Source organism: Lutjanus erythropterus, chromosome 8 (assembly GCF_056507025.1).
Source record: "Lutjanus erythropterus isolate fLutEry1 chromosome 8, fLutEry1.hap2, whole genome shotgun sequence".
Lineage (NCBI taxonomy): Eukaryota > Metazoa > Chordata > Actinopteri > Lutjaniformes > Lutjanidae > Lutjanus > Lutjanus erythropterus.
In genome coordinates, this window is record NC_139324.1 from 35,712,424 (window position 1) to 35,736,899 (window position 24,476).

Sequence of the window (24,476 nt, forward strand, 5' to 3'; positions counted from 1 at the left end):
ACACCTGTTTTTTAATCTTTCAATTAAATCAATCCACACACACTCATACACATATTTTGCATTTTACTGATAGGAAGATTTTCAGTGAGATGGTTAACATGACAAGACTTGATATGTCTTTCTTTCTTTCCTCCTTCCCCACTTACTTTGTATTCTCTCCTGTGCCCTCCCTGTCTGTCTCTCTTCCGTTTCACTTTCTCTCATCCTCTCTGCAGACCGACACAGCTGAGATATGGGCAGACGACCAAAATGTGTGTGTGTGTGTGTGTGTGTGTGTCAGAAGCTGTGCCAACTTGAACCTCCTGAACCGCAGCTCTGCCTGGCCCTCAGCTCTCTCTGCAGATGAGCTGGATGTCAGCACTCACTGTAAGATACAGACAGTCACTTATTATATTAGCACTCCTTGACAGGGCTGCACCATCAAAGACTCATTTCATCTAAGATTAGTTCTAATCAGAGTTTAGCACACTTGGTTTAAAATTAACAAATGCAGATTTAAAATTAAACAGAGCTCTGTTGCACAATTAAAAACTAATCTCAGTTTAATAAGTCCAAGTTTAATCAGTTATTCAGTATGAAGGTGCCTCCTTCCTTCCCTCTAACTTTGACTTCTCTGTGTGTCTTTAAACAAAACAGTTACACTGTTTACTAGCTACCCAAGAAGTTAAACCTTACATTATTTGCTAGCTAGCTAAAAAATCATTTAAAATACTACATTGTTTGTTAGTTAGCTAAAAAGTTAGCAAAATATTACATTATTTGTTAGCCAGCTAAAAAGTATGGTTAAGAAAATGTTACATTGTTTGCTAGCTAGCTAAAAGGTACAGTTAAAGTATTACAGTATTTGCTAGATAGCTAAAAAGTAAAAAACAAAACAAAATATTAAATAGTTTGCTAGCTAACTAAAAAGTACAGTGAACAAAAAATTACATTGTTAGCTAGCTAGAAGTACACTTAACAAAGCATTATATTGTTTGCTAGCTTGCTAATAAATACAGTTAAAATATAACATTATCTGTTAGCTATCTAAAAAGTAAGTAACAAAAGAAATCTAAATAACAAGAAAGAAAAAAATATTCTAACAGTTAAATGATGAAGATTATGAAGGTATTTCTTGGTTATTCTTGCTGTGGGACTTTCAGAGGTGTTTCATGGGATGGTGTTGCAGAAATAAACATGTATTTCCTGCAATATCCTAAAAGACTGCTGTTTGCTGTAGCTTCTCATCTCCTTCGCTTAAGTTAAAAAGGTGGCACCAATTTTGTGTGTATCCTTTAGTTGCTGATGCTGATGAAAGGTCTAAATCTGCAGCTCTCAGAAGCTCTGACAGCAGGTTCTGCTGCAGGTTTGGTTTGTCTTCACTCCTAAAGGTCATACACTCTTTCCATATTACTAAATAACAGCGTCCACCGTCTCTTTTGTTTCTGTCTTTCCAAAACAAAAGCCTGCAGGTTTGATATTTTTTAAACACTCTGCAGTTCCTGTGTTTCCCTAAACAACCTCTGGCTTTGACACCTGGTTGAAGGCCACTGAAACTGGAAATACGAAATATATGAACAAATCCTATCTGTTATTGTCAATTTCTTCTTATAGAGTGTGTGATTCTCATCATAAAGATACAAATGACAAGAGAGAGTAACTTCTTCTCCTCAGCACTGAGATGCAGCAGATTCACTGACTCAGCTGCCAAAGTTAAATCTTAATCTAAATATAATCAATATGAGGGTTTTTCTGTGTGCACAGAGTGATGAGATGAGATTTTAGAGAAAAATACAGCATCAGCATTAATGTTCCCTCCCTTAGCTGACAAAGACCCAGAAACTTCTACCAATCTAAAATTGAAATGAACAGTATTTGATTTAATTTTCTTGATATGCTGCTCTGACAGATGCTGAATAAGAGATTATACACACACGGTGTCTTTGTCACACCTGTGCAAGTGATGTCATTAAGTAAGTAATTACAACGTAAATTAATAATGAAAAAACGTCCCTGCTCTTGTTACAATACAGGTGCTGCACCACGACACAGCCAGGTGTGACTTCAGCCCGTTTACGAAACATTCTGGAGGTTTCTGTGGCACCAACATCTGGTTTGAGATTAAATACTCTGTTAAAGGAGCAAAAAACAAAAATGAGTTCAGCAGTTCAGACAGTGAGCTGGAACTATTAATGTAATCTACAATCTATGGTTGAAGCGAGTTGTTTCCTCCTGCCCCCTCCTCCCCAGACTCGAGGAAGCACAGGCAGGCTGCAGGAACACTGCAGGAGCACAAGATGATTATAACAATTAACAATAACAAGTGCTGACAAGTCCTCCACTGTAAGTTGATCAGCTGTTTATAACTGTTAACTGTCTGTTGATGTAAAGTTATCCTGAAAACAAAAGCCCACTGCTCTGAAAATACACACATTACTGACTGCATGTCTCACTATCTGACAGACTGCATTAAGATTTTACTCATTTTAACAGCTGTAAAGTAGAATATGGGATTGGTACGCGGCATGATCCTGTCTGGATTTATTTCACAATAATGACCTGCTCTCTGTACATTATCCTTTACTTAGCTTATTGTTTTGGTTTCATGGTGCTGCCAAATATGTGTATGGAGTCTCTCTCCTCCCATTAGTTCCTTTTCCAGCAGCAGCTGTTTTTAGCAAACAAACTCCGATAATCCCACTGTCCTACTGCCCAGCACGAGGTTCGAGGACCATATTGTAATGTAAGGAATAATCTGTCTTTCTCTGACAAATGAATCATGTTTTTAAGTGGCGACACATGCTAAAAAAAAACCTCTTATGAAACATGGCACATGCATCAGAAGTGGAGAAAATTTACATCTGATTTGAGTCTTGCACAGAGGCATGACAAAATGACTTGACCACTGCAGCCACGTTTCACCTAACTGCATGAAAATCAATAGGCACTTGCGTCATGCATATAAAAAAGCCTCTTTGAGCAATAGCCTAAAATTCAATGGATGTTTTATTTTAATAAACTGCACCACAAAATCAGTGTGGGAAACTAGACACTTCTGCAAAGAAAAGTTATTAAAATCTTTTTTTGTTTTTGTTAAATGGCATGTCTGTGGTTTGGTGTTGAATTTTGATGTTTTGCACTGAAATAGGAAGTTTTTGGAACTTGCATACATGGTCATTGTGCCACCTACTGGTGACACAAAATAAACCTTGCATGAGAATCATCCCTGCTACTTGCAGCTTCAGTTTTGATTATGTATTTGCAGAGCATCTATCTATCTATCTATCTATCTATCTATCTATCTATCTATCTATCTATCTATCTATCTATCTATCTATCTAAAAGCCTGGTGAATGCATGGATTTTCATCTACCCACTAACATGTCATGGCCTCTAGTCCGTCAGCTTGTTTCAGATCTTTTGCTTTACAGTGTCCATAAATCAATCAAGGCAGATGAAAGGATTGTGACTGATTGATCTGTTTGGTTTGACTGGTGTGTTTCTTTATTAACATTTTCTTTCAGGTTGTCCAGAGCCACTGAAGATCATCTCTGTGCTCCACACTAATAAAGGCAAATGGTTCCCTCTTGTGTCTGTTTTGTGCCATTACTCCACCTACATCAAACAATCATCTACTGTGTACTGAGGTGTTGATGTAACAGCCGCAGGAGCACTTCACTGTTAACATAAAAAACAAAGAAAAGGGAAATATAGAGAGGAAAAATAGAAGGACAGGAAATGAAATGGTAAAAAAGAAATGGGTTGAGCTCAGCAAGTCCATCATCAAAATGCTCAAGGTGTCTTTCCATTCCCAAACTTTTTCCACTGGACCATCAAAACTGAGATTAAGCACACACCCAATGTAATGAATTGTTGAAATGCAAAATGGTACCATGATACCAAGTAGACCTGCAACAATTAATTGAATAAGAAATTATGAAATGATTATTAAATTAGTCGCCGACTATTTTGATTATTGACTAATTAGTTTGAGTCATTTTCTAAGAAAAAACACAGGAACTTCTCTGATTTCAGCTCCTTAAATGTTGATATTTTCTGTGTTCTTTACTCCTTTCTGACAGTTAACTGAATATCTTTGAGTTGTGGACAAAACAAGACATTTGAGGACGTAACCTTGAGTCTGAGTTACCAACAAAACTTCTTGTATGCCTACAATTAAGGTTGCAACTAACAATATTAACATATAACAGTTATTCTGCTGATTATTTCCTCACTTAATTGATACACTGTTTAGATGATATAATCAAAAAAAGAAGAGAAAAAAAAGATTATCACAATCTCCCAGAGGCCAAAGTGACATTCCAACCAACAAGTCCAAAACCCAAAGACTCTTCATTTACTGTCATGAAGCATAAAGAAAAGCAGCAGATTTTTGCTGAGTGAAATGATTAATTGATTATCAAAATAGTTTGTAACTATTTTTGTTTTGATCGATTACTTGACTAATTATTGCAGCTCTACCTACAATGTTAAGTAACTCTCTTTGGCATCGGACCACATTAAGCCGTGTGTGATAATCAATCATAGGACTCAATAGTAGGGGATGTAGCTCAGTGGTAGAGCGTGTGCTTTGCATGTACAAGGTCCTGGGATCAATCCCCAGCATCTCCACTGTTATTGTGTCTAATGTTGCCCAGTGTCTACTATTTGCTTAAAGACATTAGAAACTGATAAATCAATTCATCAGGCACCTTTAACAGTCACATAAAGGGGATGTAGCTCAGTGGTAGAGCGTGTGCTTTGCATGTACAAGGTCCTGGGATCAATCCCCAGCATCTCCACTGTTATTGTGTCTAATGTTGCCCAGTGTCTACTATTTGCTTAAAGACATTAGAAACTGATAAATCAATTCATCAGGCACCTTTAACAGTCACATAAAGGGGATGTAGCTCAGTGGTAGAGCGTGTGCTTTGCATGTACAAGGTCCTGGGATCAATCCCCAGCATCTCCACTGTTATTGTGTCTAATGTTGCCCAGTGTCTACTATTTGCTTAAAGACTTTAGAAACTGATGAATCAATCCATCAGGCACCTTTAACAGTCACAGAAAGGGGATGTAGCTCAGTGGTAGAGCGTGTGCTTTGCATGTACAAGGTCCTGGGATCAATCCCCAGCATCTCCACTGTTATTGTGTCTAATGTTGCCCAGTGTCTACTATTTGCTTAAAGACTTTGGAAACCGATAAATAAATCCACCAGGCACCTTTAACAGTCACATAAAGGGGATGTAGCTCAGTGGTAGAGCGTGTGCTTCGCATGTACAAGGTCCTGGGATCAATCCCCAGCATCTCCACTGTTGTTGTGTCTAATGTTGCCCACCGTCTACTATTTGCTTAAAGACATTAGAAACTGATAAATCAATTCATCAGGCACATTTAACAGTCACATAAAGGGGATGTAGCTCAGTGGTAGAGCGTGTGCTTTGCATGTACAAGGTCCTGGGATCAATCCCCAGCATCTCCACTGTTATTGTGTCTAATGTTGCCCAGTGTCTACTATTTGCTTAAAGACATTAGAAACTGATAAATCAATTCATCAGGCACCTTTAACAGTCACATAAAGGGGATGTAGCTCAGTGGTAGAGCGTGTGCTTTGCATGTACAAAGTCCTGGGATCAATCCCCAGCATCTCCACTGTTATTGTGTCTAATGTTGCCCAGTGTCTACTATTTGCTTAAAGACTTTAGAAACTGATGAATCAATCCATCAGGCACCTTTAACACTCACAGAAAGGGGATGTAGCTCAGTGGTAGAGCGTGTGCTTTGCATGTACAAGGTCCTGGGATCAATCCCCAGCATCTCCACTGTTGTTGTGTCTAATGTTGCCCACCGTCTACTATTTGCTTAAAGACATTGGAAACTGATAAATCAATTCATCAGGCACCTTTAACAGTCACATAAAGGGGATGTAGCTCAGTGGTAGAGCGTGTGCTTTGCATGTACAAGGTCCTGGGATCAATCCCCAGCATCTCCACTGTTATTGTGTCTAATGTTGCCCAGTGTCTACTATTTGCTTAAAGACTTTAGAAACTGATGAATCAATCCATCAGGCACCTTTAACACTCACAGAAAGGGGATGTAGCTCAGTGGTAGAGCGTGTGCTTTGCATGTACAAGGTCCTGGGATCAATCCCCAGCATCTCCACTGTTATTGTGTCTAATGTTGCCCACCGTCTACTATTTGCTTAAAGACTTTAGAAACTGATAAATCAATTCATCAGGCACCTTTAACAGTCACATAAAGGGGATGTAGCTCAGTGGTAGAGCGTGTGCTTTGCATGTACAAGGTCCTGGGATCAATCCCCAGCATCTCCACTGTTATTGTGTCTAATGTTGCCCACCGTCTACTATTTGCTTAAAAACATTGGAAACTGATAAATCAATTCATCAGGCACCTTTAACAGTCACAGAAAGGGGATGTAGCTCAGTGGTAGAGCGTGTGCTTTGCATGTACAAGGTCCTGGGATCAATCCCCAGCATCTCCACTGTTATTGTGTCTAATGTTGCCCAGTGTCTACTATTTGCTTAAAGACTTTAGAAACTGATGAATCAATCCATCAGGCACCTTTAACAGTCACAGAAAGGGGATGTAGCTCAGTGGTAGAGCGTGTGCTTCGCATGTACAAGGTCCTGGGATCAATCCCCAGCATCTCCACTGTTATTGTGTCTAATGTTGCCCACCGTCTACTATTTGCTTAAAGACATTAGAAACTGATAAATCAATTCATCAGGCACCTTTAACAGTCACATAAAGGGGATGTAGCTCAGTGGTAGAGCGTGTGCTTTGCATGTACAAGGTCCTGGGATCAATCCCCAGCATCTCCACTGTTATTGTGTCTAATGTTGCCCAGTGTCTACTATTTGCTTAAAGACATTAGAAACTGATAAATCAATTCATCAGGCACCTTTAACAGTCACATAAAGGGGATGTAGCTCAGTGGTAGAGCGTGTGCTTTGCATGTACAAAGTCCTGGGATCAATCCCCAGCATCTCCACTGTTATTGTGTCTAATGTTGCCCAGTGTCTACTATTTGCTTAAAGACTTTAGAAACTGATGAATCAATCCATCAGGCACCTTTAACACTCACAGAAAGGGGATGTAGCTCAGTGGTAGAGCGTGTGCTTTGCATGTACAAGGTCCTGGGATCAATCCCCAGCATCTCCACTGTTATTGTGTCTAATGTTGCCCACCGTCTACTATTTGCTTAAAGACTTTAGAAACTGATAAATCAATTCATCAGGCACCTTTAACAGTCACATAAAGGGGATGTAGCTCAGTGGTAGAGCGTGTGCTTTGCATGTACAAGGTCCTGGGATCAATCCCCAGCATCTCCACTGTTATTGTGTCTAATGTTGCCCACCGTCTACTATTTGCTTAAAAACATTGGAAACTGATAAATCAATTCATCAGGCACCTTTAACAGTCACAGAAAGGGGATGTAGCTCAGTGGTAGAGCGTGTGCTTTGCATGTACAAGGTCCTGGGATCAATCCCCAGCATCTCCAACATGTCTGTTGTCTCTGTAACATTAAGCACAGAGGTCTTAAAACATATCTGTCATGTAGCACACAGGGATGAGCATAAAATGTCATAAAACAGTAAACCAATTCCCTGGAGATTAAACCCTCAATGGCCACTACTCCTGCTTTGTATTGCAAATATCCGATCAGTGAATCATGTTGACATCATGAACTTTCCCCACACAACTGTCTCTGGAATTAAAAAAAAGGAACAATCACTTTCAACATACAAAAAGACAAATATTTATTAATAAAATGACAGAATGTGACATTCATATCATAGTCAGACAATTAATGCACAGTGAAAAATGATTTGGCACTATATGAAGGATTGTTCTGTAACTGGCCGACAGGTCAATCAAAGTTCATCCTTTGCCTGAAAAACAAACAAAAAGATTTATGTTAGGATGAGAAGGAGATGTGTCACAAGAAATACTTATTATTAGCTGGTTTTGTTTTAGAATATAGGATGGAATGTGTGGAACAAAGGAACAGAGTGATATAATTAGTAAAATCCAATAAGAGCAGCAAGCGAAATGGTACATTCACTTTCTATTTGCATGAAGAAAGGGTCAAACTGGGAAATTAATTAAACCTTTTAGATACTTTAATCATATTTAAACCACAGAAATTCAGGTTCATTGTCTTTGTTTACCTTAAACTGTCCGTACCTCACACACAGTATCTTATTTTTTCCAGCACAAACTCAGCTGATTTGTAATGATGTCAATTTAATAATGTTTAAAACTGTCAGGCCCCCAAAATACGAGTAAAATGACACACATGCCTTCAGAAATGCACAAATATTTAGTGATGATCAAAGGTACATATGCAGTGTAGTGACAACCCCAGCATTGATTCACCCACTTTCAATCAGTTAGGGTAATTGAAAACACCTCTGTGGATGTGCAGGGTGTTAAACTTTAGTTGCAGTGGCATGAAACACACACCAGAGGGAGACACACACTGTCGAACAGTCCGGTCTGCCTTGAGGTTGAGTGGTACCAAAGTTTAGACATTGATATCAATATTTCTTCCCCAATTATTATTAATTATAAATAAAGCTTAAACCCATCAATATTTTTTCACAGTTAGAAGCTACAGACGTGTTTCATCGAAGAGATTTGATTTTGTCCATATCACCCAGTCCTAACAGCATATTTTAGAATGTGCATCAAGATATATATTGTATTATATTGAGGAATAGCCTACAACTATCAAGTTGTTATTTATAAGCCATATTACTCAGCCCTAGAACACTCCAGAATTTTTTCAAACATTTCTTCCAGTTAAAATGAAACAAAAAAATTACCATCCCCCCTAAAATTGTGACTCATGTCGCAATCGCCAAATCTGTCAAAATATTCGTTTTTGTTTTTTTTCTAATATATAGTTCAGACCTTCTTGTAATATTCGTCCAGACCACGATGTAGAATGTTGCACAGTAAACCCAGTTTCACTCTATTTTTCGCCTGGTCATCCACGCCCCACCTTCAGTGGTGAGGTGAAACAAAATAACGTCATTCTGATGTGACAGAAACTTAACGATGTCTCTTACCGTCGTCCTTTTGCAGAAACACGGGAAAAGGTCGTCACTGGGCTGCGCTACGAGCTCCATGCCTTCACGAATCTTGGGCTCTGTGACCTGGAGTTTGGCGTATTCCTACAAGACGAACATCGAATGTACAAAGAGGATGGTGACATGCAGAGATATCCCACATCCTAACAACAAATTTCCAATCACAACACATTTCTGCACCATGTGAGACAATTTTATCCAGTGTCATATAAAAAACATAAAATAACAGAGTGACCCCAGTGTGACTGTATGATGACAGAGCAGGCTCACAAGTTCTCATAGTATTGAATTTATAAATTCTCTGCAGCTGTAGAAATGTTACCTGGAAAAGTTTATAGTAGTAACAAAATATTTTGTCTCCCGTAAGATGATTGCGTGCAAACTGCTGACCCGCCAGTGCAATTTTCTTCACCTGAAAGAGAGGGAAACAAAGAAAAGAGAAAATTCACTCAATTTTGAAGTTATTTATGTTAATTGTTAAAGGGGACAATACATGAGCACAAACAATCCACTGAATTGAATTAGACCACGTCGTAGCATTTTTAAGGTCCAGTGTCCACAATCATCATCACCTCTTCATCGTGGTCACGAGCCCACTGGATCTTTTCCAGCAGGTCTCCGAGATCCGCCCTGATCGGAACGTAGTGCTCCCACGGCCGGAGCTCGTTGTAGAAATATTCATAATAGCTGGAATCCTGCTTTAGGACCACGCTGTCTCCTGCCAACAGGTACGGCAGTCGATACGCTGCCACAGTGCCGTCAATGTTTATTTGGTACTTGTACTGGTGGTGGACATGGAAAAAAAAACAGACTTTCATTAAAAAGTGGTGAAAATATTCTAAAATATGTTTTGCCAACTAAGACAACTGCCATCTACTATAGGGAATATCTCTGGATAAGTGTCTCACAAACCCCCTCCTTCAAAAAATCCGAACTATCCCTTTAATGCACAATAAAAATACAAGACATTTAAGATATTCACTTGGTTAGAAACGGCCTCTCTCACCTTGAAGAAGTCAAAGAAAGAAACATGTTTGACGAGCGGCCCGTACAGGCTCTCGTCATGTTTGAAGAAGAAGAAGTTGGTGAAGGCAGCATCGATCATGTTGGGGTGAGCCCTCGAAAGCTTGACCAGCTCCAGACGTTCCTGGCGACTGTCCCGGCCCCTCCAGAAGGCGGTGGCGTTCTTCTCTGGCCACGGCGGCCCCGTGTTGGCCTGCACTGACATCATGTCCAGACTTACTCTGTTGATTGGATGCACAACATGTTGTCCAAGTTATTCATCTCATGAATAATGACTCACACGGTACACAGGACGTATACACAGATGATGACATGTAGAGTCATAAGGCAGACATTAAGACAGTAATTAGAACCTCACTGTCATGCATACGTACATAATGTCATCTTATTATTTTACCCTTGTAAAGGATTGACGTCAAACTGTTAGCTTTGCAGCCTGGTGCACATACTTCACACTGAAAAACTGCCTTATTAGTTCATTGTTGCAGTAAATAAAATATCTTGCTGTCATGCAGAGGACACTGGATACACCTGGTGAACCAGCATCATTCATTACAAGGTGAGAATTTCTGCAGGGCAAAAAGTCAGTGTATACATGACACGGAGAGCTGCTAAAACCAGCAATTGGCTATCCTGCACTGCATAAAAATGCATGAAGCAACGCTGAGGAAATAATGAGCATCGTGACACAGGTTTATTTTGGCTCCATTACTCAGTGTGCACAGTGACAGTGTCATGGAGCAGCCTGTGTACAGAAGCCGACTTATCATTTTTCAAACCATGACAATAATATAAAATATGTCCTGACCACAGCTCCTGTCCTCCGCTAAGAAGAAAGCTGCGAACTTTTCAGAGCCGACTACAGGTACTAATGGTTTGTACTTGAAAGACAACATTTTCAGTGGTGTATTACTTTAAGATGCCAAGGTGTGATTGGCACTTTGGTAAACTAGTGTTACAGAGGTGGCACACCGTGTAAACTCTTGTACTGACTTTATGGTCCAGTACTTACCTGTAGTGCTGTTCATCCATCTGTACTGTTTAGATGCGAGTTGCAGAGTTTTGGAGATATCAGCCTTCTCTCAAATACCATGAAACTGGATGGGAGTCGACTTGTGATGCTCAAAGTACCAAAAAATTCATCAGCAATGTCTCTTATCAGAAATCATGACACGGTTGCTTGATATAATGCACAACCCTTGTTGTGAGCAGTTTCATGAAGGAATTATTTTCCATCTACCAAACTACACCTGCGACCGTGTTGCCGCACACAGGGAGGCGTGTATTTAGTAACGGACGTGAGATTTGTGTTCGTAGCAGCACAGGGTGCAAACATTAATGGTGTCTTCCTCAGGCTGATCTGTAATGTTAGAACCACCGTGGTGCAGTGACAGGGTTGAAGAGTGTAGTAATTAATTTATTCATTTAAGTAGTATTTAAACAATTCTAGCAGTACGTTTTTTTTTTTTGGTGCTTGAGCACCACAAGCTGAATACCAAGAGCAGACATCTCTACAGCTGATATCTCCAAACTCAACAACTCACACCAAAACAATCCAGATTGATAAATAGCGCTACAGGTGAGAGGTAAAATATGTATTTTTGTTTTTGGGATGAACTGTCCCTTCAATAGTATTTCTAACTCCTTTGCATATTTAAAACTCCTTCAGATTAACTCCAACTTGCTCAACATGTTTGCGTTAGAAATACCTTCCCATGGTCTCGAGGACGGACTCGGTCAGGTCATAGGTGGGCATGACGATATCGCTGGTGTTGTTGGAGCCACACCAGGAAAAGATGGGATGAATGTTCTCAGTGGGTTTCCTCTTCTCCAGCGGCCAGTCACCCAGGTTAACAAAAAACTCTATATCAGGAAGATGCACCTGGACAACATGGTAGAGGGGGACAGGAGAGGATTATGCCTTTGAATAAAGTATAATATTATTCATAATATAATAACACAGTCAGGAAGAAACACTGCTGCCTACTCTTGCTTGCAAATTTATGATAATGATGTGCATTTTTCAATACTTTGAACCCCATATGAAAGTGAGAAGCTAGATCTGTCATTTCCCTTTTCTAGTTTTCTAAAGGTGAGCATAAAACTTAATAAATTAACTTATGATAATAGTGTGTTAAACATTAAAATTGTTAAAATTTCAGTATTACACAGGTAGTCTAAAGGGACAGTTCACCCCAAAATCAAAGATACATGTTTTTCCCTGGCCTGTAGTGCTGTTTAATCAGCTAGGTTGTTGTGGTGTGAGTTGCAGAGTTTTGGAGACATCAGTCAGGAGACACTGTCCTTTAGGACAAGCTTACCTTTCTGGTGAGTGACAGCAGGATGGAATCCATAAAGATTCTGAAACCTACGTGCTCTCCAAAGGTTTTAACGTAGACCTAAAGACAATGAAACGTTATGTCAGCATGAAAACATCACAGGAGTGTTCTGGAGTTCAAGAATCAGGTTTTATGCTGATTTGCTTTTGAAGATCATGTGAAGAGGTTGACAGTGCCGGAAAACTAATTAGTGGATAGTCAGACTGACATTTCCAGGACCAGAAGTTATTTCACAGTTCTGTTATTTTTTTAACCACTGTTAAAATGTGTGTTTTTGAAAGTTGTTTGCACAGAACTTATTTTGTAAGTCGACTCAACTGGCCTAAAAGCAGAAAGTATAAACTGATATTGACGACTGATAATTTACAAGATGTTCCCAGGTAATACAAGCGCCGTGACAAAAGGGCTTTAGACGTATCATCATTACAGGAACCTGGACTGACGTCCACAGTGGTATTTTGAGAAGATTGTACCCTTTGAACACCTGGTTGATCGACTGTTCTTACAGGTGTGTCACACAGCTCCAGGCTCTCCTGGCCGACTTTATTACACAGCCCTAATTACTATTCAGTCTAAAGAAATACTACCCCTTTGTTATGATAATATGTGAAATAAAAGAGGAACTGGGGAATTTTTTAATATTCATGTTGGTTTTCTGTTACATGAGGTTGGTACTAGCTGTTTTCTTTATATTTATTTATTATTTTATTGTTTATTTTGTCCATGTTTGGTGTCAGAGGTGTGAGGAACCTTGTTGTCTTTAACAGTGTAGTGGCAGAGGCTCTGCCTCTGTCCAAAGCGCTGTGGGATCTCCTGTGCGATGCGATCTGGATCGACTCTCGGGTAAAGAGCCAGATCTCTGTCTATCTGGGGGAAGGACTGAGGACAGTGCATGTAGTCCTCCCATACAGACCCACTTGGCTGGGGACAGTTACAGCCTTCATGGTAGACTGGGCCTGCAGAGGAAAACACAGAAACAGAAACGTGTGCCATATTCATCAGTTATTGAGACAAACCTCATGCTGAAACGTATTTCATAGGCAGCTTGGATTGTGTTCTACCTTTGAGAATGAATGGTGACTTGGCGACATGGTTGTTCTTGAGCAGAACGTGGATGTGAATGTCCGTGTAGGTGGCGTACATTCTGTAGCGGACCAGGAAGGAGCCATCGTGACGATCCAGGACCTGGATCCAAATCCTGGTGAACGGCTCGACTGGAGACACAATCTGCACTTCAAAGGTCTTCTCACCAGGTGATGTTGTTAAACTGGGATGGAGAAAAGTTACAGTGACTAAAATTATTATAATATTATTGTTAAAATGTACTGAAAACGGGGTTCAGCTGATGGATGATGCCATCATCCACCGTGATGCCTGAAGGTCAACATCTACTGAGTCTTCTTCCTTGGTAACATTGTGAATTTAAAAGTGCCTTAAAACTGGTGATTTTATATTTTAAGGAGTTTCAGCCACAGATGGCAAAAAACATAGGATGGATTTTTTTATGATAGCACTTTGCATCTGACTTACTGAAGGAAAATCAGGATGAAGTACTGCACAATTTGTAATTAATTTCCAACATATATAGATATCAAACATTCAAAAGAAAGTATATAAAAACAACATTAATGAGATCATCGTCCATCATGATGTTTCTCTTGCCAGTTCAGTAGAAATCATCCAACCCTCAGTGAAAATGTTTGGAAAGTACAGATACACAGATAAACAGTTCAAGTTTTACCTTGAAAATTTCTCAGCAATTTGAAATGATATCATGTCCTTTGCCGACATAAAACAAAAACACGTTGCTGTGTCTGGGATACTGTTGCAAACTTTGGTCGATTCTGGACAGTAGTTAACAAAAGTTTTTCAAAGCACAGCTGTCAAAGTTTTCATTATAATTAAAATTTGAAACAATACTTTTATTTATAATTCTATTGCATTTTATTGTGAAACGGGTAGATGTTTAATCTCTACTGAAGATAATTACATATTTAAAACTCACTGTAACATATCTATTCTGATGCTTATCCGACAGCTGCTTAAGTCTTATTTCCAAATTAGAGCAGCAAATATTATTGATTATTAATTGAATATTAAAGTAATCACCAACTATTTTGATAATCGTTTGTGTTTTGACTCATTTTTTTAAAGCTAAAATGTCCTATCTTTGGGTTGTGGACAAAAGAGGACATTTGAAGACGTCATCTTGGGCTTTAAGAAACAAGATTTTTCACCAGTTTATGTCATTTTTCTAACGTTTAACGGACCAAACAAGTCATCCATTCATCGAGAAAATGATCGACAAATTCATCGATCATGAAAATCAATCATTTGTTGCAGCTGTATCACAAATATGAGAAGGTAAAATAACAAATGGACGTTGTTACGGAGCACAAGCATTTAATTAATGGATATAAAGAACGTATGTAAAACAGTTTGGTGCATATTGGAAAACATATACCCATATTGGTCAGGTTAAATATATACTTTACCAGTCAAGAAGAATAATATCAAACACGCTTAAAAAAGCTTAAAGCACTTTAATCTCACAATCATTGTTTAATTTCAGACTGATTACACTTCACTAATACCTTCAGACTACACTGTAATTAAAAATAACAAGTTGTGCGTTAAAAACAGGAAGTCTGTTGTTGCTGATATAATTTCATGGCGTCTCTGTATTGGCTTGCTGTTATTTTCTCTCTTGTGTACCAGCAGACAACAATAATGTAGCTTTTTGTTGTGTGCATGAATGAATGAGAAACTGATATCTGTCTTGAGACCCAAAGCATGTGTGAAAGTGACACGCAGTGAGTGCGTCCACACAGAGTGGGGTGTCTTCATTGGGCCCATGGGAGCTTTTCGATGAAAGGGGTCATTGCAGGTCGTCTAACTTTTTCTCCCCGAGGCGCAAACTTAAATGTCTGCTCTCTCACGACTGTCCTGGCTAAAATTTCAGCGTGGGTGAAAAGATTTACTATGTTGTCTTTTCTTTGTAGTGATGCAGTCCTCAGGTGAGAACAGAAATACAGCGACACTGTCCTAATCTAGGTCTGCAACTTATCATTATTTTTTATTTTTTAATATCCATGATTAGTTTTTTTTGGTCTGTAAAATGTCAGAAAAAAAAGGTTAAACATGTTGGTCAGTGTGTCTAAAATCCCAAGGCGTCATCCTCAAATGTCTTGTTTTGTCTAGAGCTGCACTGATTAATCACCAACTATTTTGATAATCAAATCATTTTGAGTCATTTTTTTTTAAGGAAAAACCTCAAAATTCTCTAATTTCACTCTGGTTTCTTTACTCGTCTATCACAGTAAACTTGTGGACAAAACAACACTTTTCATCATTTACTTAAATATTATGGACTAAAAACATAATGAATTAATCAAGAAAATGATCAATAGATCAATCAATAATGATTATTATCATTAATTCTAGCCTGAGTTTTGCTGACAAACCAAAGATATTCAGTTTCCTGTCATAGAGGACTGAAGAAACCAGAAAATATCTGAGACCTTTTTGCTTTAAAAAAATCAGGACCTGGACAACTACAACAACTACATATGTGAGCATATTCATTAATCAATAACTGAAAACTCAAACCACTGATTAATCATTAATAAATATTAAGACACATAATGCAAGAAAGTTTTTCTTTTTTTAAGTTGGAGTTTCAGTTTACTTATTCAACAAATGGGTCTGCCAGACAAAACAATCCCAAATGAGGCACAATTAGTGCCACTTCAATACTAACAATTAATTATCAATTAAAACATTTTTAATCGATTAAACATAGAGTCCCCTGTGCAAAGAAAAACATCTAAACACATAATCTTTTTAATGTTTTTTGTTTACCTTGATGTGACATGTTGTGTTTTTTAATGTACTTATTTTTTCTGCACATGTAAGCAAAGACAAATTATTCTATTCACACATTTACACAAATAAAACAAGTTACAGAAACCATTTCTTGTCATTTTAATGAAAAATATTTACTTTGCTCAAACTGATCTGTCCCACCTTACCACTCAAAATCGGGATGCTACGCAGAGCACTTGAAAGCAGCAGTCCTTGAAAGCAGCATTGCTTGCCAATAAAATTTTAGAGGCTGTTGCGGCTGGAAAAACTGTCTTGGCTGAAACAAAGGCGGTTAGCAGGCCTGTGCTATTACACTTACTTTCTGCCGGAGCTGTCCACCGCCTGTATGTAGAAAAACCGAGCAGGGAGGACGACGTCTGCCTCCAGTCCAGGTCCCCAAACCAAAGTTTTAGCGGCACTGAGTACCGAGTCTGCCTGAACTCCTGGAAGTTCATGTCTGAACAGATTCAGACAGAGGAGCAGCAGCCACGAAAACAGTCTTAAAGACATAGCAGCTAACTGTCTAACGTCCGCTGTCCTTTAACGTTAGCCGGTACTTTTCTCCCTACAGGTCTTCACTGCCCAAACTCACCATTGTTGGTTTTAAAAAGCCAAAAACTTCAAGAGAACGAACAGGAGTCTGTGATGTTGGGTGAAACGTTAAGTCTGTTCCGTTTCCATGTGAAATAACGTCATTCAGCGGTAGCATTGCTAACGGTTTGTGTCTGACTAACACCGGCGAATCATTTTATTAATTAAATATGACATCAAACACGCGGACCAAAGTTACCGTTAGCTTAGTGAGACTACCTTTGCACAGTTTTAGTAAGGTATCTGCTGGACGAGCAGGGGGCGGGAAACGTCACGGCGATGTGGTGATCTGATTGGGTGCCACTCCACCGAATCTGGGCTTGATTGGTCGAATGAGGACTCGATTCCTGCACTGACCTGAATCTGATTGGACAGAAATCCGGAAGTTCGAGCTTTGGTTTCAAGCTGGGCGTGATGCTTAGTGATGGTATGTATTAATGAATGTGGTTTATTTTTATAGGTTTATTCATTATATAATAATAATAATAATAATAATAATAATAATAATAATAATAATAATAATGATAATAATAATATTATTATTATTATTATTATTATTATTATTATTATAAGTAGTAGTAGTAGTAGTGGTGGTGGTGGTAGTAGTAGTATTAGTATTCATTTAATAATTTTAATGTTTTGTTTTTTTTTACTACATACTGTCACATAATTTAATTATAAAAATAGATAATATTTTACAAGGTATTATCTCTGTAAAGTAGGCTACAATACTTCCCTCTGAATTATGGGAGAGTAGAAGCATAAAGTTGCATGACATTGAAATACTTCAGTAAAATACAGTGGAGCAATTAAAGAAATGTTCTTAGATACCTTTAGCTCTCAGGCATCTAAATGGATGCAAAACAAGTTACATTTGAAGATAAAATTAAAACCCGACCTTTTTCACAGAGGCCATTTTGATATTAAATATTGGGGTAAACAACCAATTATGTTAATTAAGATTCTGTTTAATTCAGGTCAAACAGAGTCAGGATGCTGCTATTGTGCATGTTGGCTGACTAAATTAAACAGGACCTTCATTACCATCATTAATGACACCTGTGTCCAGCCTACCATTCATATCAGTATGGTCACCATTAAATTCCATCTTTTGGAGATTCTGTAACACCATTTTCCTCTGAAACTCCAGCAGTGTTTTGTGGATAACAAAATAAACCCGACCCTCAGTTGGCATGAGGAGATACTGACTGAATTTTCATTTTGGGTGAACTATCCCTTTAATTACTTAGTTTGGTGTTCAAGCATTTAGGTGGATGCAAAATCAACTCTGAGAGATTTATAGAATTGTGATAATATAAATGTAGGACAAACAGAATAACCATCATGGTATATTTCTTATAAATTATTCTAGTGAGATAGTTTGCTGACTTCATGATTCTCCCAGTGATGAAACAGGTACGTGACATTTGAAGGGTAAAATTAATAAACAGATCTTTTTCACGACATTTGAAATAGATGTGTAAACGCAGATGTTACTAATGATATTAATTAAGATCCCGTTCCCTTCAGGTCAAACAGTCAGGGTGCTGCTTTTGTGCATGTTGGCTCAGTGGAAAGACTCGTGGACATGGAACCTTAATTATCGTCTCTCCAAATGCTCGTCTGTAATTCAGCAGGAAACGCCGCGCTGCACTTCAAACCAGCCAAACAACAGCAGCTGATTCTGATTCTGGGCCAGTGAAACAGAGCTCTCAACTGTGTACATCAATCAATGTTTATTTCAGTTTGCTTTTGCATCAACATATTTTCAGTTCTTTTTTTTTTTCTCAAGTAATTTCTATTACACTAGTATAATATCAATAAGAACAAAAAGTGGTAGAATCCATTTAAATAAGACAAACTTTGCTGCCATCATTGAGAAAACCAGAGAAATGCTTTTTCAGGATACTACAGTGTGAAGAACTACAGAGTTCCAGTGATTTAGACAGAGCCAGAATACCAGATACAGTACCAGCAGTAACAGGTACAACATATACAGAGAAAAATATCCCAAGAATGTCTTTATCTTTTATCGTTTTTTCTTTTTGTTTCACCTTTCTCCCAAGATTGAACTGTACAGTTAATATAAAAACCAAAAACATACAAACCAAAAACATACTAACCAAAAACATACTAACAAAACACCCTGTCAGTAGAAGTCAGATTTTTTTTTTTTTTTAATTTTCTTTTGGTTTTGTTTTTTGTTTTTTTGTTTTCTCTGCCATTGAAAGAACTGCACTGAACACAAATCTCATTGACGGTACAGAGATAGGAGAGAAATTCATTTTATACGTTATGACATGTTTAAGACACCTCATTGGATCAAATCATGTGTAATTCCTGAAATCAATGTGGCACTGCGTCCAGATTTCAGGTGGAAACAAATGGGTCTGAATGCCTTTTATGCCTGAAGAATGCCTCAGCAGCAGAAATTACTCGCAATGCAGATAGACTGACCTGTGTCTGTTTTTTTTTTTATTTTAAAGCTACTACAAGGAACTGTTAGATTTTGTTGACTCTGGAGCTCAAAGTGGACACAAGCTGTAGTGTTCTCTCTGCAGAGGTTGCAAAAGTTCATGCATTCTTTACTCAAGTAGAAGTACAAATACATATGTAAAAAAAAAAAAGACTTAAAAGTAGAAGTACTGATTCAACTGAAATGTAATGAAAGTATAAAACTATAAAGTTGTACTCTGAAGGACATTTCTACCAGCTGTTTCTGAGCAAAGCTAACTGAAGCTCGCCTTTTCTCCAGGCTTGAGTCTCTTTTGTTTGTTTTATCTTTTACATTTTCATCTTGTGTTGTTTTTTCTTGTTATGTCTTTTACATCTTTTTGTTTTTTTTTGCCTGGTTATGTCTTTAACGTCATTTTTATCTTGTTAAGTCTTTTTCAAGGTTTTCGTGTCATTGTCTATTATGCCTGATATGCACTGTTAGATATATCAAAGAATTGTCTTTTCTGTCTTCTTGTCCCAGTAGGTTGAATAAAAATAATCAATAATTCCACTTAAATGCACTAAAATTAAAGTAACAAGTCTGTTTTGAAAATGTAAAGAGTATAAAGCTTATTAGATACATATTTGTGTTAAAATGTAGAGAGAAAAAGTAAAAAGTTGTCAGAAAAATAAATACTCAACTAAAGCACAGATACCAGAAAACCCCACTCAAGCACAGAAATGAAGTATTTGTACTTAGTTACATCCCACCTTGTTTCTTTTTAACTGGCTAATGTCCAACTCAGTGGGAAAATGCAAATACATTTGTTTCATCTGATTTCAAGGAGAATCCGACCTGGTTGCAGGTATTAAGAATAACTGTGAAGAAACAGATGCTATTTTTGCAGATAGTCTTGTTAACGTATGTAGATCATGTAGAGGCATCATTAATAAATTGTGCCTGTTTCATAACCAGTTAAAAACTCCTTGTAGTAGCTTTAAGATTTGAGTGTATTTGTCGCTGTGCATATTTTCTGTGGGAGTGATGTCAACATGATCAAGGCGCAACGCTTCGTACGTGTTAATGCTCGTGTGCATAAAGGCCCGATGTGTGCGAGATGGATATCAATAATCCTCTGTTTGGTTTTTCAGATCAATTCAAAGTACAGACGAATACACAAGTACAAAATATCCTCCTCAGTTAATGCTGTTTGCCCGTTGACATGTACAACACAATCACAATATGATACACGACCATGTATCATGAAACATTTGTTGTTTTTAAACATACGTACAAGAGCCTTCAGTTGAGAGGCCGTCACCATCAAATATAGGACTGCGACAAGAGGATATCATAGTCATCAATAACAATATTCAACAGAAAAAAATAACAATTTGCCTTCAGCTGAAATCGTTGCAAATGTTTTACACATGTACAGAGTTTCTTCACTGACTCACATCTGAACATCACTGAAAAAAATACTCTTGAACCATCTGTTGGTAGGGATTGAATGATTCCAACTCTCCTCCTCGTACTCACAAAGATGGTGACAATCATCTGAATTACGGTTTGTGATCATGAAAAGAGGACCGCTCAGGTGAAAACGCTTAAATAACCTTTAAAAGACTGAGGTGGAGAGAGATGGGAGTGTGTCATTCATTTTTGATTGCTTTGGTAGAGAAAGAGTCCGCTTATTTAACATTTGTGGCACTCTTTCTCTCTTTCACACACACACGCACGCACACACGACCTAATGGCTCACTAAACTCTGACAAAGGCAGCTAAAGACTCAAATGGTGAACCAGCAAGAAACAAAAACATAACTAAAAAAACACCCCCATATATAGTTTTATTTTTTTCATAAAGAAAACTGACTTATTTGACTTTAAATGCCCTCTGTCCACCATAATCGCACAGTGGCCATTCTCTGATGTCACGTTCAGGGTGAGACGCTCAAACGTTGTACCGTTCTGTTCCAGGTTGCAAGTCGAATTAATGTTGGGAATCTAACAAATCATTATCCTTTCACTGCTTCCTGATTGATCAGCAACTGAAAAGACAATTGATGTTGAAAATCTGGAGGAACATTGGGCCATATTTCAAGCTAACACAACATATTTGATAACCTATTAGTTACTGTGAGACCAGCGCTAATACTAGTGCTGTTTCATAGTGTTATACGATATAAAAGGAAAGGTGTAAATTAATCCTGAAATACCAACGCACATCTTGGACACATTTATTTAAGCCTGGAGGTAAAATGCACTGAAATCTTGTAACGTGGCACTAACTGTATTGCTGTCTCTTGTTCAGGTTTGTAGCATTAAGCTCAAACAGGGTTATCAGTATGTTGTGCTGAAGAGCTGCTGACTGACTCTCAGCGTGCAGAGGAATAAATTATACTATGAAGGATTTGTGTACAGACCATTTCTCGAACTCAGATCATCACTACATGACACGGCGTCTTGCTGTTGGGATGTGCAGGCGCTGTTGGACAGGCTGTCTGGATAGACATTACCACATCCCCTGAAAGTGGGGGTGACAAAAAGTGTGGTTATCCCACCTATTCTGGTGCAAGTGGTTGGATGTAATCTGTATAAGTACTACACAGAAATTTGTTTTCCAGTGAGCGAAATTTCACTTAAGAGACAGCAGGACATTTAACGTTAACGTTAGCTTACACTACCAGCTTGATTACATCCAGCGCATTTTACTTCCAGGCTTAAAATTAAATAAAGGTATCCAAGATGTGTGTTGATATTTCAGAGTTAATTTAGTCCTTCTCATCCATTCATGTTACACTATCAAACAGTACTATTAGCTAGGAAGGGCAGAATGATATCAAATATGTTCTTTCAGCTTGAAATATGGTCTGATTTTCACTATCCATTGTCTTTTCAGTTGACGATCAGTCAGGAAGTGATGAAATTACAACAATCTGTCAGATTATCTAGGTTTACATGAACCGCAATTTGGAACACAGCAATGAAACATTTGAGTTTTCTACCTTGAGTGTGACATCAGAGGAAAATGGCCGCCGTGTCAACATGGCGACTGGCCAACTCTGAGTACCACGTCTCATCTGTTCTCATCAAACAGGACACAAATGATGACTACCACATATTAGCTCTTTGTTAGTTAGTTTACAGCGAGTGGATTCACTCACCTTGTTTTTTATGGCACGTGAATATTATATAGGTTCACACTATAGATATAAACACACCGGAGTGTCCAGAGTTCCTTCAGCCTTTGCATTCGTCTCACACCAGTCTGCTCTCTGTTTTCATACACCTGTAGTTGGGGAGTGAGATATTCCTCATCGTCATTTAATGCTTTTGTAGGTAGCAGCAGCCGAAAAGTGAAATTAAATCAGTGTGATTAGACTGTGCAGAGGTACGTGTAAATACTTCTGATTTGTGTTTGCACTGTGCAGCCCAGAGTAATTGGAAAGAATACAGTTTTAGCATTTTTCTAAGTGTGTGTTGAGAAAGCTAACTACGTATCTATATTGTGGCAAGTAATATTTGCTGAGACTAAGAAAAAAAAAATGTAAAAGAAACAAAAATAAAAACAAAAAAAGGGAAAGGAACACAAGTTTTGGCTTAATAGCAATGCAGGTATACATTTCCCTTTTTATATATAGTTTTTTGTCAATATTTCAAAAAATATAAAGTATTTCATAGTCTCTGTAGTTGGCTTACATCATTAAATAAAACTTTTTTTTATTTTTGTATCTCCTGTTAAAGTAGCATGCTGCTTTTTAATATGGCAGTTGGATATTTTTAATAGTCATCCAGTTTTGTTTCATGCATTTCTTGTTGGTTTCTTAACTTTTTGAGTATCTACACAGTGAGATCCAGAAAACCCAACCACACACACACACACACACACACACACACACACACACACACACACACACACACACACACACACTCAGGCACACGGACAAACACGCACACACAGACAGACTTGTTGGATATTTCCAGTTCCATCTTCAGTCCATCAAACGCCGCCACCCTCTGTCTCTCCTCATCACCACGTCTCGACAAGGAGCTAGCCTGTCCTCGTCCTTCAACAACGTGACAGTGCCGTACATAGAGCCAGTCCAGAAGCCGTAAAGACAAAGTCACTCTTGAGTCTCTCCTTTAATTGCTCTCATTTATAGAGTGAAAGTCCCGGCATGAAGTTCCCCGTAGTCCAAGGGCAGCCTCCGCCCTCTGTCCTGCCATTAGAACTGATACCACTTCTTGTCTTTACACTTTAACATCAACTGTGGAGAGAAAAAAAAAATCACATACTGTTGAACAACAAGCTGTCATTTCCTGTATGGAGCCAATGTCTTTTAAACATTTGCTTCTTTGCTGCTGTATGTGGCATTTTAATCATGATATTTTTAGAGTTAATAACGGACATCATGATGGAGATTTATCAATGGCACAAATACATGATGTCAAAGTCTGTTTATCTTGTTATGAAAAAGAAGTCAAAGGAATGAGGTGAAAACAATGGAGCTTGTTTTCTTTTTCACATAATTACTGTGGTATTTCATTTATATTTATATAGCCAGAATATAACTTAAAGGGGTAGTTTGGATTATTTTAAGAAGGGCTGTGTGAGGTACTTATCAGTAGTCACTGTTTCACCTACAGTAGATGTCGGTCGACACGCCCCCAGTTTGTAGAAGCAGAGGAAAACCAACACTGAAGCTAAGCAATGTCCTGCTGTGAACAGGGTCAGCAGCAAAAGGTTATTTAGTGTACGCTATATTTAATATTACATATTATATATTGTCATTTAGATTTATTTTCACCACTTTATCTTGCTGTCGGACAGCCTTTTCTGACAGGAAAGTAAAAATATTAAAATATAGTATACACTTAAACTGATACAGATTTTTTTAGGTGAGCCTTTTCAAATGGATAAAATAAGTTTTGTTGCTGATCCTGTCCACAGAAGTTCATCATGTAGCTTCCATGCTGGTGCTCGTCTCTGCTTCTCCAAACTGGTGACGTACCGACTGGCATCTACTGATGTTAATACACTGATTAAAAAGGCTAACATGACCAAAAAAAACAATAAACACATTTTTTTTTACTAAGATTATGATGGACTGATGGAAATTATTCT

General features: G+C 38.2%; 2 protein-coding genes and 18 non-coding genes across 24 annotated transcripts in view; 18 read left to right on the forward strand and 2 right to left on the reverse strand.

The window, feature by feature from the left end:
* Positions 1-4,539: 4,539 nt before the first annotated feature.
* On the forward strand, positions 4,540-4,611 carry trnaa-ugc (transfer RNA alanine (anticodon UGC)). The gene has a single exon. It is a non-coding gene; the product is annotated as a tRNA-Ala (tRNA).
* A 98-nt stretch (positions 4,612-4,709) lies between these two features.
* Positions 4,710-4,781, forward strand: trnaa-ugc (transfer RNA alanine (anticodon UGC)). Its single transcript has one exon. It is a non-coding gene; the product is annotated as a tRNA-Ala (tRNA).
* A 98-nt stretch (positions 4,782-4,879) lies between these two features.
* Positions 4,880-4,951, forward strand: trnaa-ugc (transfer RNA alanine (anticodon UGC)). The gene has a single exon. It is a non-coding gene; the product is annotated as a tRNA-Ala (tRNA).
* Positions 4,952-5,049: 98 nt separating this feature from the next.
* Positions 5,050-5,121, forward strand: trnaa-ugc (transfer RNA alanine (anticodon UGC)). The gene has a single exon. It is a non-coding gene; the product is annotated as a tRNA-Ala (tRNA).
* Positions 5,122-5,219: 98 nt separating this feature from the next.
* trnaa-cgc (transfer RNA alanine (anticodon CGC)) lies at positions 5,220-5,291 on the forward strand. The gene has a single exon. It is a non-coding gene; the product is annotated as a tRNA-Ala (tRNA).
* Positions 5,292-5,389: 98 nt separating this feature from the next.
* Positions 5,390-5,461, forward strand: trnaa-ugc (transfer RNA alanine (anticodon UGC)). The gene has a single exon. It is a non-coding gene; the product is annotated as a tRNA-Ala (tRNA).
* Positions 5,462-5,559: 98 nt separating this feature from the next.
* trnaa-ugc (transfer RNA alanine (anticodon UGC)) lies at positions 5,560-5,631 on the forward strand. Its single transcript has one exon. It is a non-coding gene; the product is annotated as a tRNA-Ala (tRNA).
* A 98-nt stretch (positions 5,632-5,729) lies between these two features.
* trnaa-ugc (transfer RNA alanine (anticodon UGC)) lies at positions 5,730-5,801 on the forward strand. The gene has a single exon. It is a non-coding gene; the product is annotated as a tRNA-Ala (tRNA).
* Positions 5,802-5,899: 98 nt separating this feature from the next.
* Positions 5,900-5,971, forward strand: trnaa-ugc (transfer RNA alanine (anticodon UGC)). Its single transcript has one exon. It is a non-coding gene; the product is annotated as a tRNA-Ala (tRNA).
* A 98-nt stretch (positions 5,972-6,069) lies between these two features.
* Positions 6,070-6,141, forward strand: trnaa-ugc (transfer RNA alanine (anticodon UGC)). Its single transcript has one exon. It is a non-coding gene; the product is annotated as a tRNA-Ala (tRNA).
* A 98-nt stretch (positions 6,142-6,239) lies between these two features.
* Positions 6,240-6,311, forward strand: trnaa-ugc (transfer RNA alanine (anticodon UGC)). Its single transcript has one exon. It is a non-coding gene; the product is annotated as a tRNA-Ala (tRNA).
* Positions 6,312-6,409: 98 nt separating this feature from the next.
* On the forward strand, positions 6,410-6,481 carry trnaa-ugc (transfer RNA alanine (anticodon UGC)). Its single transcript has one exon. It is a non-coding gene; the product is annotated as a tRNA-Ala (tRNA).
* A 98-nt stretch (positions 6,482-6,579) lies between these two features.
* On the forward strand, positions 6,580-6,651 carry trnaa-cgc (transfer RNA alanine (anticodon CGC)). The gene has a single exon. It is a non-coding gene; the product is annotated as a tRNA-Ala (tRNA).
* A 98-nt stretch (positions 6,652-6,749) lies between these two features.
* trnaa-ugc (transfer RNA alanine (anticodon UGC)) lies at positions 6,750-6,821 on the forward strand. Its single transcript has one exon. It is a non-coding gene; the product is annotated as a tRNA-Ala (tRNA).
* A 98-nt stretch (positions 6,822-6,919) lies between these two features.
* Positions 6,920-6,991, forward strand: trnaa-ugc (transfer RNA alanine (anticodon UGC)). The gene has a single exon. It is a non-coding gene; the product is annotated as a tRNA-Ala (tRNA).
* Positions 6,992-7,089: 98 nt separating this feature from the next.
* trnaa-ugc (transfer RNA alanine (anticodon UGC)) lies at positions 7,090-7,161 on the forward strand. Its single transcript has one exon. It is a non-coding gene; the product is annotated as a tRNA-Ala (tRNA).
* A 98-nt stretch (positions 7,162-7,259) lies between these two features.
* On the forward strand, positions 7,260-7,331 carry trnaa-ugc (transfer RNA alanine (anticodon UGC)). The gene has a single exon. It is a non-coding gene; the product is annotated as a tRNA-Ala (tRNA).
* A 98-nt stretch (positions 7,332-7,429) lies between these two features.
* Positions 7,430-7,501, forward strand: trnaa-ugc (transfer RNA alanine (anticodon UGC)). Its single transcript has one exon. It is a non-coding gene; the product is annotated as a tRNA-Ala (tRNA).
* A 234-nt stretch (positions 7,502-7,735) lies between these two features.
* Positions 7,736-17,165, reverse strand: poglut2 (protein O-glucosyltransferase 2). Of its 2 annotated transcripts, none has more exons than XM_084725398.1 (10): positions 16,641-17,165; positions 13,519-13,724; positions 13,208-13,413; positions 12,440-12,517; positions 11,828-12,000; positions 10,102-10,339; positions 9,668-9,877; positions 9,418-9,507; positions 9,075-9,179; positions 7,736-7,892 (listed from the first exon to the last, which is right to left on the reverse strand). In XM_084725398.1, the coding sequence occupies exons 1-10, from the start codon at positions 16,829-16,831 to the stop codon at positions 7,875-7,877; spliced, it is 1,515 nt and encodes a 504-aa protein (XP_084581524.1). In that variant the 5' UTR covers positions 16,832-17,165; the 3' UTR covers positions 7,736-7,874. The 2 variants fall into 2 exon arrangements, with proteins under 2 accessions (XP_084581524.1, XP_084581525.1); XM_084725399.1 differs by having other exon boundaries at positions 16,914-17,163.
* Positions 17,166-21,848: 4,683 nt separating this feature from the next.
* The window catches only part of stxbp5l (syntaxin binding protein 5L), a 189,849-nt gene continuing 187,221 nt past the window's right edge, over positions 21,849-24,476 (reverse strand). For all 4 annotated transcript variants that reach the window (XM_084725403.1, XM_084725401.1, XM_084725402.1 and 1 more), the window contains one exon: positions 21,849-23,619. In XM_084725403.1, the coding sequence (XP_084581529.1) occupies positions 23,578-23,619 (42 nt within the window). In that variant the 3' untranslated portion in view covers positions 21,849-23,577. The remainder of the gene's footprint in view (positions 23,620-24,476) is intronic.

Excerpts from the sequence above, each read along its gene's own strand:
- poglut2 (XM_084725398.1), bottom strand. The coding sequence starts at position 16,831 with ATGTCTTTAAGACTGTTTTCGTGGCTGCTGCTCCTCTGTCTGAATCTG. Across the intron at positions 13,414-13,518 it reads GTCACCATTCATTCTCAAAG|GCCCAGTCTACCATGAAGGC; the intron begins GTAGAACACAAT and ends TTTCCTCTGCAG. Across the intron at positions 9,508-9,667 it reads CTCGTGACCACGATGAAGAG|GTGAAGAAAATTGCACTGGC; the intron begins GTGATGATGATT and ends CCTCTCTTTCAG.